The sequence below is a fragment of the Varroa destructor genome, unplaced genomic scaffold (assembly GCF_002443255.2).
Source record: "Varroa destructor unplaced genomic scaffold, Vdes_3.0 BEIS01000002.1, whole genome shotgun sequence".
In the NCBI taxonomy this organism is placed as follows: domain Eukaryota; kingdom Metazoa; phylum Arthropoda; class Arachnida; order Mesostigmata; family Varroidae; genus Varroa; species Varroa destructor.
This window is the reverse complement of record NW_019211455.1, coordinates 55,238,552-55,251,049: the sequence shown is the minus strand read 5'-3', so window position 1 is coordinate 55,251,049 and position 12,498 is coordinate 55,238,552. Positions and strand designations below refer to the sequence as shown.

The 12,498-nt window shown below is 43.2% G+C and overlaps 1 protein-coding gene and 1 long non-coding RNA gene across 6 annotated transcripts in view; one reads left to right on the top strand and one right to left on the bottom strand.

The window, feature by feature from the left end:
- Window positions 1–10,004, top strand: part of LOC111243708 (homer protein homolog 3-like) — a 49,836-nt gene extending 39,832 nt beyond the window's left edge. For 4 of the 5 annotated variants that reach the window (XM_086979380.1, XM_086979379.1, XM_086979378.1 and 1 more), the window contains 6 exons: window positions 5,062–5,218; window positions 6,523–6,654; window positions 6,862–7,196; window positions 7,557–7,687; window positions 7,816–8,027; window positions 8,618–10,004. In XM_086979380.1, the coding sequence (XP_086835506.1) occupies window positions 5,062–5,218; window positions 6,523–6,654; window positions 6,862–7,196; window positions 7,557–7,687; window positions 7,816–8,027; window positions 8,618–8,875 (1,225 nt within the window). In that variant the 3' untranslated portion in view covers window positions 8,876–10,004. Of the gene's footprint in view, window positions 1–1,605; window positions 4,250–5,061; window positions 5,219–6,522; window positions 6,655–6,861; window positions 7,197–7,556; window positions 7,688–7,815; window positions 8,028–8,617 lie in introns of those variants that run through there. The other variant, XM_022789672.2, reaches the window with a different exon arrangement.
- On the bottom strand, window positions 4,889–7,855 carry LOC147758022 (uncharacterized). Its single transcript, XR_015320498.1, has 2 exons — window positions 7,757–7,855; window positions 4,889–5,248 (listed from the first exon to the last, which is right to left on the bottom strand). It is a non-coding gene; the product is annotated as an uncharacterized LOC147758022 (long non-coding RNA).
- Window positions 10,005–12,498: the final 2,494 nt, after the last annotated feature.

Genomic DNA, 12,498 nt, shown 5'->3' with positions numbered 1-12,498 from the left:
GTCCCAGACTCCTATCCCCTAGATGTGGCCCTGGCTCTGGCAGAGGCCTCTGTTTGGGTCTCTCTCTGCCGAGCCGACATATACGCATGCTGACTGAGACTCAGCCAAGCAGCATCATGTACTTGCATATTGTGTCTTTATGCGTCTCTGCGACCAGTCATGGTCGTCATTATTGGGCTATTTATGGCAACAACAATAACAATAGCAACAACAGTAAGGCCCCGATACAATCCCACGAACTATGCCCACCGTCAATGACAGGAAGAAACAAGAAGTGTAGTCAGCGCACATCTTAGCTAGTGCTGACATCTTGTATCCAATGGCCAAAGACTAATATGATCCTTACCGTCAGTATCGAACACTAGTGAGAAGTTTGATAATTCTACGAACGTCACCTAGACCGGTGATATATATAGCCCGTCGCAACAAACCGACTCAACCACCAACAGCGCCCATCCTCGTTACCCACGACATTTTAAACAATGACAGCGACAGCTACCACAATAAAAACAACATCAACAACAGCCCTAGGAGCAGTGGCGGCATTAGAATCACGCAAGACGGCACGCTGCTGTACTGCGTTAAACTAGCTATTGTTCTGTGTGGCTAGTAGTTTCCAGGAGTCACAATTTTCTGTTGACAGAACTCACACTATTGGCAGCAAATAAAACTGGCTGTCTCCATTTTGTCGATATCATTCTTGGGGAAGAGGAAGAATACCAGCTATATTCCGGCTGCTTCGTCAGTTACCACCAACACCATAGAACAAATGCAAGCAGCCAGATTTTTCATGTTAAAGCTAGGTTCATGGGGCCCCTCCACCCGGCTTAGTTCCGTTCAGTCTGGCTTTATATGCGTAACCGCTATGCCTCGCCGCAGCGATTCCATGGAGCCAGTGTTAACAAACCGTTACTACCTCCACAGCTGTTGTCGTTTTGTTGCTTAGTAGTATCGAGACAGCGACGCCTTACTTCTGACGCTAATCTCATGTAATATACCGTTGCTTACAGTAATTTCGCTGAGCAATGTTAGGAACAGACAACTCTGTCTCCAACTATAGGACACAACGGGCACAACAATTTCTCCTGCTATGGAGCCTGCAATGCTGCTAATGAAGTAGTTCTTTTACCTTGAGCCTTCACTACCGCCTACCGCTTTTCTTGAGAAACTAGCTAGTCTGTAACACTCTAGGCGAAGCGCTGCGTACGGCTAGGTACCGTGGTAACCCCTGATGGTAAGCGAACGATTGAGTCAGCTGGAATTCTAGACGACGATCGAGCGTTTGATCCGTCCGAGCTTAACCTGTCGCACGTAACTTTTCGGCTATTGAAAGTCCAAGGAATTGGGGTCGTGTTAAATTTGCCGTGAGGTTTAGCCCAGAGAAAAGAAAAATAAACACGACCTAGAACTCTGCAATGGTCGAATAGCGAAGGACAGCAAATCGTAAAAACTGTAGTAATTAACGGACAACGAATGGAAGGTCGTAAGAGGATGCATTAAACCAGTGTTTTTTGGCCCGTTGTTGGATATAATCAAGAGTTTTGGGCACGATTCTTTTGTGACGATCCTCATTTTGCGATCTGTGTATAGCAGTGTGTTTTTTCATACGAGTGAACTATATCTATAATTGTTGAACAAAAAAGCAGAGACAAACAACAAACGTTGACTGAGAAACTTCCCGAGTACCTCCGTGTACTGATTGTGGATGGCTTTCGGCGAAAGTGAACGTGTTTGGTCGCCAGGTGAAGGTCTCTGTCTAAGTCGGACCCTGGGCCTTTGAACTCCGATACGCTCGATGCGGATAACGAAATCGTGATTTTGTACAGCCACAACTGGTAGTACGAACGTGTACTTTCCCTGATTGCGGATATATCAACACAAAGCATGGTTATCTGTATAGCTTTTGTCTAAGGAAAGCATCTGAGTGGGGGAATATCTTTCCTCAATGAGAACCTTGGTTGACTTGCGAGGTTCTTTCATATATTTCGACGGTGATAATTGTTATGGACTTCTATGCATGTGAAGGACTGGTAATGCTGGAGCTACTGACGAACAATAGCACTCAACCTTTGGCCACAAACGAACCCCTAAAACGATACCGTCAATTAGGCTGGTGTGGTGGTATTCCGTTATTTTAAATAACAGAAAAACACAAGAAAAGCAAATATGATTTGTCGCAAAATTGTTTGCACTGACTTGTAGAAAAAGATCAAATGCACATTTTCTGCTATAACCAGTTCCAACAACAAAACTAGGTTCCACAAACTGCCTGGGCCACTCCCTTGCTCAGTTTCAAACCTTTACCCATCGACACCCTCAACATCAAGTGGCAAAGTAACCCTTTTCTACCGGTACTTGCAGAGACTGCGAGGACTCCTGGAGTGTCGTTATTTCACCCACATGCGTTGGTCTTAAATCGCACTGCGTACTGCGTGTCCGCCGGCTCAAATTTAGGTCCTCGGTTCAGGCTCTCGGGTTAGTCGGGCTCTTTGGCTCCTCGTGTTCCTGCTGTTGATGCCGCCAGCCTTCGAGCGATTCGTTCATATATTTGCACTGATACCAACATACGCATGAAGATTAGCATCGTGGCCTAACCTATATCCCGACATACTTGCTTCTCCCCTGTGATGCTATCTCTCGCTCTTTGTAGTTCACTTTGACATTCCGTTTAGCCATTACGCAGTGTTTCCTATAAATCTGATAAACAAGGGAGCAGCTACCTAAAACTCTCCCGTATTGTAAACGGTGCTCGCAGGGGGATACAAATAGGAACGAAAGGTCCTAACAGCGGCAGTAGCCGCCGGAGCCTCAGCGCGTACGAAGAGTCGAAGCAAAAGAGACGCCGTTGTTATTTGTTTGCTCGCTCCTCAAAGGGGCGGCTGCTTTCCGGGCCATAGGACACCCTAAATAGGCCAAAACACAGAGAGAGAGAGAGAGAGAGAGAAGATATGACAAAAACGTTGTTTTTTTCGACGTCCCATTTAGAGCCATCTGTCATGTCCTTACTTTCCACTGTGTAGTTAACCGCTTGTCCAGATTTCAATCGCGTGTACTGACATGTTCTAGTAGCTCGAAAGTAAAACCGCACAAGTGGGAATCGAGGACAGAACAATTGCAGAGAATTGTCAGTAACTCTGGCGAATTTGTGCCGGTCGCTTCGCCGCGATGTAATAAGAAGGGCAAAGGTTTAATCGTTAGGGGCAAGCGGCCAGACAAGGAAGAGACGTCGCCGGACTTAAAAGGGAGCCCTTAGCGCAGAGGGGTTTGAGGTGTTAGAGACCCTCCATAATACGTTACAACGATACCTATCACGGGAGAGCCCCTGAACAGGCTACACAGGATGGACAAAAGCTGAACCGATATGAGGGTAGACGAATCGACAACCTAGAAACGATCTCGTCCGGAAGAAAAGAACCGCAGAAATAGCTATTACTGGAAGTGTTAGCGAGGGCGGTATACGCAAAAGGTAGCGTGTAGGAGTCAACTTTGGCTAAGGATAATAGAACATGCGTGACGTTTAGGGAAAACGGAACAAACGGAATCAAAAGCTTGTCTAATACGTATAATTCTATAATAATGATACTGTAAAAACCTCGTTCGACGCTGCGCATGCCACTTGCATGCTATCAGAATCTGGTGTCAATTGAAGAACAAGTGAACAAAGAGGAACTCTTAAAAACGTATGCCGATGGTGGCGCCGTTGTCTGTCCGCCGACGGCATCGAAGTCATGTAATAATCTAATCGACGTAAATATTTTTCAATAAGAACGTTGACCTCACCGTCAACCATGGCCACTCTGCAAGCGTACCGAGACATTTCAAAGTCTACAACGCCAAAGACATTGTTGCTTTTGGGGGCTAACATGAAGGAGACTGATTCAGCACTTCCATACACTCGTCACAAGGCACAGAGCATCGGTGGCAGCAGTGCGTGTGACAGCACAATTTTACGGAACCCGCACGTGCTTCTACGAACGGTGAATTCCTTAGAGGATCGTAGGCTCCGAGAACGAATCAGAGATAGAACGATTTCAACATCGGCGAATCGTGTAGACACCGCAAAGCATCCAGTGAAACGGGGGGTTAATCAGCCTCAGCCGTGGAAGCTGGAGACAAAAGACTTCATCAGAGACTCCGACATGGACTCGTTCGAGAGCGTAAGCGAGGAGGATGCGAATCGAAGAGAAATTGTGGAAGCCCTTGGGCCACTGGCGAAAGCCGTCTCGCCGCTTTTAGCTGTTCGGTCGAGGTATACGCACATATGCGATAATATACAATATTAAAATACAACATAGATGAGATAGATATGGCAATATCTGTTCGACTTGCGTGAGCCACCTAAAAATACGGTCAGACTTTGTGAAAGCAAACATAACGTTAGACAATGGCGACACTACTAGTGTGATAATAAAATAACATCCAATGAAACAATAGCCTTCGAGGTTTCTAAGACTTTATAATAGTCACAATTCAATGACTGGGGTTGCTTGCCTTTACGTGTATGACGCCTTCACCAAATACGATTGGTATATCCGCTCAAGATATTTTATAAGAGACATAATAGTTTGTATTTTAATGAAATACGAACGATTTAGTTACCATTGATATCATCGTAGGCATGTAGGATTATTGATGCGATAAAGATTCCACGTTCTGAATATTTTTTCCAACAAGTGTTTCTACATCTTACTACTAATGTGCACCACTCTAGTGTGCCTGTTTTTAAATAGAGCTCGTTACACAGGTCCAATGATCTATTGCGAACCAGCTTTGTTAAGATTAAGTATAGTCGCACAGAAAAAAAAAGATATATATATATATATATATATATATATATATATATATATATATATATATCTAACAGGTGTAAAATGAAAAGATATTTCACTTTATAAATATATATCTGGATACACCATTACGAACTCTTCTTCACCGATCATTAATATAGTACATTTTTAGGTGTATGAACAAATTACTGCAAACGCTATGACAATGTATCAATAGGTCCTTGTCATCACTAGGGAAGTTTCAGTGTATTCGATTCACTCTGATTATTTACAGGGAACAGCCTATGTTTTCGACGAAGGCGCATGTGTTCCACATTGATCCGAAGACGAAACGCTCGTGGATTCCAGCCTCTAGCCATGCCGTGGCTGTTTCGTTCTTCTTTGACGCCTCTCGCAACCTTTACCGAATTATTTCAGTTGAGGGCACCAAGGTACGCGCTTAGCTGTCATTAACTAATTCACTGTAATTCATCAAAAAAAACATAGACACAAAATAAAAATACATTTAAATGCCTAGTGTGTTAGCCAATTTGAACCAAACGCTTTTTACTCGGTTCTGTTCGACACTTTTCGGAGCTAGCTAGACGCGCATATCGTTTGCAATACTGTGCCTTAAGTTACTAAACTTTATTCTTCAGTTCACTGAGAGGTCGCAACGTTTCAATAAGCCAGTGACTTGTGACGGGCCCACGATCCCATAAATTTCTTTTTGTTTTTACTTCTTGCCATGACTCCGTCCTTAGCTTCTCTATTGGGAACTGCAGCATTTTACGAAGAGCTCTTACATTGTTGGGCACAAGAAATAGCGAGTCGGCGTTCGGCACCCGTACGGCAGTACGAACCCAGTCACTGCTTGCATTTAACTATATGACTCACTAATGGATAAATAATCAGCGAGATCAAAGTCGTCGGAATAGAAAAGTGTTGTTTCCTTTTCATATATACCCCTTTCACTACAATTTCCACTTTGAGGTCTTGTGACTTCTCTAAAAGTTGACTTTAACAAGTACAAATTTCCTTAGTTAGCTCTATGTTTCAAGTCGAACCTTTGCCGTAATTGCTCGCTGGTTGAAATGAGCTAGCCATGGCTAGTTATTCTATTTTAGGAGTTCTGTAGCTTTTTGACTGGTATCACTATTTGTAATCGATCGAGCCAATGTTATGGCTCCCATTAAGCAGAAAAAGCGCAGGAAGGTCAGAAACACGACTTGTTTGCTTCCTTAAAGCCCAAAGCTCTACCTATCTAATACGAGACTGTATCAAAGTGCGACAAACATCATAGGAAACGTCGACAAGTTTGGCTAAGTCTATGGCGCTCTAAATGATATTGAGTGCTGCCTTTTAGATTAAAACATTTGCCCCCGCAATCAAAGACTTGAATACTGCTATAGATGTAGCAGTCCAAGTTTGTTTGATGTAACTCAAAGAGTAATGGGCTTCAACAGTAACAAATCGCAATAATTAACTTCGGCAACTCAACTATATCGGAACCCTTATATGTCTGCCTCACTTATTGACAGCAAGAAGTACACTCTGGTCATTGGAAGTGTCCGTAAACGAAACTAACTTTGTTAAACTACGCTATATAGATGCACCAAGTGTTATCGTGACTAAGCCATTTGGAGCTGCCAAGCTCAAAATCGCAGTGGATGAACCCACGGCGGCGTTTGAGTTCATCATAGATATAGGCACAACTCCGTGATATTATAGTACGTTGTTTTTTTGCCAATAATAGGCGGTAATTAACTCGACGATCACACCTTCAATGACATTCACCAAAACCTCACAAAAGTTTGGCCAGTGGTCGGACATTCGAGCCAACACGGTCTACGGGCTTGGTTTCCAGACAGAACCAGATCTCAATCAGGTAAGATAACATCCACTTCATGTTGGGGGCATACTGGCCGATTACTGGAAGGATCATATCATTAACCTAAACTTTAAAATGTCTACTTTATTGCGCCTTTTCCCTCTTCTCGCCCCTATAATTCAATGATGAGCATCACTCACGTTTTGTGCATCAGCGTAAAAGCGTTACAACTAGTGATATTGACAATATTATTTTGTGGCGCAGTTTATCGAAAAATTCCAGGAAGTGAAGGAAAAAACTCGAGTGGGTCACCCTCAAGTTCAGAAAGGTGCAGCAAATGGCGGTGCGTCGGGCAACGAGGGATCGCCGAGCTCAACACTTGTTCGCGCCGCTCAAACCAACGTTCAAGGCCATCCAGGACATCCTAGTGTGGCACTCGCGGCAACCCTTGATACTGGTGGCCTCGCCGAGGACAGCCCAAAGCATAAGGCTGGCCAGGGGGGCCAAGGGGCACAACCAGCTAATCAGCTACCACAGTCTACGGTTGAAGCGCAACTTCGATACGAAAACGATAGGCTCAAACTTGCTCTGGCACAAAGGTACGCGTATACAGTCATTCATAGAACCGCAACGAGAACATCATTAAATGGCTTCTAGCGCACCATTCTTTAGCAAAAGCTTTTGTTAACCTATCCCTTCTTTACTGCCAAAAAAAATTGCATGCGATAAATCTGTACTTTATACAAAGTATGGATTTTTAATAAACTATACAGTAATTTACTATCTCGGCATATATATATATGCCGAGTATCATAAATAATGCGTATTACATCGTGTGGAATAGAATTTGCGACAGAACAACCGGCCATATTTCTTGAACCGTCCTTAAGTTAGGTGCATTGCTTCAGATAATACTAACGTGGTGTAAATGAATCTCTTGTTGAAATGTGTCTGCTCAGTTCGGCGAATGCCAAAAAGTGGGAGGTGGAGCTGCAGACGCTAAAAAATAATAACGCTCGATTAACAGGCGCTCTTCAGGAGAGCACCGCAAACGTTGAGGAATGGAAACGTCAGTTGCACGCCCTTAAAGGTGAGAAGGGCAACCAATGCATCTAAGAACTACACGTTTGTATATCTAAACGTATTCAATATACTTAACGTAATGAAGACTGCAAATGCCGCAACGCCGTTTTTTTTTTCGCAATCGGATTGCTTCAGATGAGAATACGAAGATGCGGTGTAGAGAGTTGGAAATTGAGGCGTCTCACGGAAATCAAGAAGCGCTCACGGAGCTCGGCAGGGAATTGGCTGTACTTCGGCAACGTAACGAAGGTCTTGATGCCGAACTTCGTCAAAAGGAAAAAGCAATCGAAACTCTTCGGGCGGCTGTACAAACGGGATCCGGCCAACACCAAAACGAGCGACACAAAGTTAGTAGGCGTCTTTCTGTCCTGCTAAAGTTTCAAGCAGAAAGAGACAGTCGTTTAAAAGCATCAATTCCTCTCCTTAATTCAAATAGAGTCTATGTGCAAAACTAATACTTAATAAATTCGGTCATTATATTATATTTGAAGAAAATTCTAGGTAATAATGCCACGTTATATCAACATCGCATAGGACGCCAACGAAACACACAGATCCTGCCCAGTTGGATACAAAAATACTACTCAAATGAAAACAGATACGCTAAACAATGCACCTTTACACTTCCAAAAATTTCAATTACCTATTTTATCTGCAATTATCTCCTTTCACTGGCTTTAGTCTGCCTTTCCAAGAAATTCTCTAACGCCCCTATTTTTTAATCATAAAAAAAAAAAGTATTTTACGTTTGGTTCTACTACCTTAATTGCCTCAGCCTTAATGGCCGCCTCTAACGTCCGGTTTCGCAGTTGGGTCACACCACGTCTCCGTAAATTTAGTAGACAGACTCATCATTACTGCGCTTTCACGAGGTCATACTCTTTTGTACTAACTTATGAGCTTATTATTGTCAAAATTTTTCCCCTTTACTCATTAGGCATTGTTGGCCGAAAACGACAGTTTACGAATATCCGTCTCCCGGATGCAGGAACAGCTCGACGCTCAGTTACGGTCGTCTGGCGCGGCGACACCTGGCGTCTCAGCCCGCCAGCCTGCCCTCGAACAGTTGAGCGCTCGACTCGAGAGTAAAGTCTCGGAACTGCGTGATTTGCAGACCGAGCTTGCAGCATTGGTTTTCGCTCCACCACCACCCCCGCAAACGACCAGTACGGGTTCGACGGCTGGGCCATCCTGAGGCCCGGCTTTACCAGGGTCGCCCTGGTCAACCGGTTTTAGGGCGTCCCCCGATCTGCCTGTACCATTGCCTTCGATGCTGGCTCAGGTACAAGCAGGGCTAACTGGGACGCTCTTTGGTCAAGGGCAGCATCCCCCACAACATTATTCCAGTCATGAGGTGCTCCTTAAATAGACACGACGAATAATTATAAATTAACTCTGATGGTGAGAATGCGATGGAATGGCAAAAAGTGCACGGAGAAAAGATCATCCTCATCACCGATAATAACATACCAATAGTGAAGGTAACAAATGCTAACTAACGTTTGCTGCAAATGATCTGGAATTGCAACCAATACCGAAACGTGCGTAACTCCTTACAACATGAATCCAATATGTACAATATATGCTGAAACAAGGATGGTATCGTTAACATTTAAGGATGACCTGTCCACATAATGTGTTGCTGCGAGCTCTATCGTTCATTGTACTTGCTCAACCACTGAAGTCAAAAGGAGAGGGTCAAAAAATTAAAGCGTAAACAAATAAGAAAGTATTGATGGATTAGTTAGACCGAATGACTGACGAAGCAAGGATACGGATATATTTACAGGGACAAGCACATCTTGCCCGCGCTTCAATGAAGCAGACGAAATTATAGAGCATAACAACCCCGATGTGTCGTTGTCGCCTGCTAGAGCTCTCATTCCTCTTGAATTGGTTGAAACTGCATACAATTTTCAGCATTTCGTATAAAAACGCAAACAGAAGGAGGTTTATTTCGCTGTTAATAATAGTGTAATAACTTGCACATGCAGTGCCTGAGTGTGAGCGTGAACATGGACGTCACGCCGTCTAATACATGAAATAAATATAGATATGAATATATTTATATATTATGTATAAGTAAACCAGCGATGAATGTCAACCATAAGCGGTATGCGCACCAATGTGACCAAAATAAAGTATATATATATATATACATTCGACGTGACGCAAAAGAGTGACGTGCTATAGGTTTCTAATAGAGGTAGATATGTAAAGACGAAAGATTGTTGCGAAACTCAAGCACAAAAGCGGGTACTGTAGTTACGGTATCTTTATACGAAGCGATGAAAAATATAACAAATTGGTTAATTACAGATTAATAGGTAACATTTATTACTCGAGAAAATGCTTGAGATCTTCCGAAGCTTTTCTTGATTTCTGCACAAAAAAACAAGACAAAATGGCGACTTCTGCTAACCCACTTTTGCGTTACTCCCTTCTTACACGATGGGTTACTATAGGCGAACGAGGTCCACAAAACGATCATTAGAAATAACATAACAAATGAGTAAGAGGAACAACAGAGAATCGATGAACGTCGATGCACTCAAAATACGCCGACAAACCGATCGGCCCTAACTCCCAGCGAAGTATCGGCCGTCGAAGTCAACCATAAAGACGAATGATGACCTTAGGAAGCTTATGGAAAAAAAAAGGAAAACGTAATATGTATTCACAAGATCAAGCTAAACACCGAACGCCATCGAGTCACTTGCGGTCTCAACTTGTCTTTTTTATATCGTTTCCCGTCTTTATTATTGCTACCTCCTGCGGTTTGCGGTTCGTCATCTGTGTACAATGGCTCATCCGTTTAAAGCTTAGCAATAGACGCCTAGGGCTTCAATTGACAAAGTCCTCCTTTGATCCATATACACCGCCTCTCTCTCCCTCCGTTTCGATAAAAGGGATATCTCACAACGATGAACGGACGAGTTTAGGGCGTATACTGATTCCAGTAAAGTTGAATCGAAGCGTGGTTAACGTCTTTAGTAGCGTGGCCTACAACCCTTTGTAAACCATTCCATATCGATGTAATAGTGGGAAGCTGCGGTCAATATAGTAGCTAAAGATGTGACTTAGCGGGAAATCAAGCTAACTGAAAAAAGAGGAGGTTAGATTTAGTGACGAGAAGTCGAGCTGAGAGCGGCATTAGTTTTCCGTGTAGTCTATAGGATGAAGATTCCTCGTTTCATCTAAGCTCAAGATTAAATATCTGTTAAAAAACAAAACTGCTGTATGGCGAATAATCCACCCCCTCGAATACCCGACCGCCCACCACCTGTTAGATTTTTTCGCAATGTTTCGCGTTACAAGCATAGAAGGAGGGCAAAGTTTTTGTGATTATCTACTACGACTAATAACTGGTTATGGATCAACAAAAAGGTTTTAGCGTTGTGGAAACTAGGGTTACTCTAAGGACACTAAGCCATATGTCTGCACGCACTATACCACTTGTTAAAATGCTTATATATCATCAAGCTAAAATGAACCTATAACCAAAAGCAATGCGTAAAGTCCAGTTGCACAACTTATCGAAGACGATATATGGCAGGCGACTTTATATAAAGTATTTGGTGCATTTGCGCAATATCGGTTTGTTGCGGTAATTCGTAAAAACAGATTGACCGATTTAGTTAGCTACTCCGAGTTAGCCCTCTTTATTTCAGGCTCAAATAACGTTTCAGCTAAGAGAAAAATATAACGTGGGACTTACAAAGAGAAATGCCTGGTAGCAACCGTTAGTATTAGTATTACAGCGAACTGAGCAGAACGTTCACACTTAGATCCATGTAGAAATCTTGTCATTCCTATAAATGTATATATCCGTGTACGGGGTAGGTGAACGAGAAGGGAAGCCGTGATAGGGATAGCTTGCTGTCGTTCTATTTGCATCTACTTGTTTAAACCCCCTGCCCAGGCTGGATATTGGGCTGGTAATGATTTTTTTGTGTAGTTGAGAAGCGCAGGCAGCTAGTTGCAAAAGTCATTCTATTACCATGTAGTGACAACGTAAATAGCGGGTATCTAAGAGCAACCGTCCTTACGCCAGTGCCTATTAAACGTTTTTCTTTTGAGAACAATTTCGCCTAATCTAGACTTTACTACGTACAAGCGAAACAGCACAGAGACAACACGATTTTGAAAGCGTTGAAAGAAACGAGCTAAGAACTTAACCGTGTTAAACAGTTTTTCCTCTCGCATTGCTTGCCTTGAGGATCGATTCAGTTCGAAATATCGTACGATCCTTAGCTTGCCACAGGCATCAATTGCGGAGAGAGAATCTTTCTTAGAGAAATAGTCGTGTCCGCGAATATAACCTCCGAAAAGACTCCCGCCGAAAAGTTTCTTCTAGTCTGCAATAGCCGTGGAATACCGCTCAGTATAGCATCCTACTCAACTCTTCTCAGCCATCGGAAATCGTCGTAGTCCATGATCCCCTCATACGACGTAACCCTGGTTATCCGTTCAAATGAAACAGTTAGCGCGCTTGCATAAACTCGGAGCCAGCCAATTAACTAACTTAAGCTGAAGGGAGAGCCCTATTTAAGCTGACTGTGACAGTAACTTAGTACGTTCTGCTAATTTCAAAGGTTGATCTGGGTGCAAGTATAATAATTGTAAGCTGGTCGCAATGCGTAAAAACATAGTGCAAGGTTCGACTTGAGCCGAACAGACCGGTGGGACCCACGCGATTGCGTATGATGTGTCGCGCGTACACGTAGGAATCGGCGAAGGCCACGACGAAATGAAGAGTAATGAACAAAAGGAATCAAATTAATGATTATTAGATATATTCATATAGATACCTATATA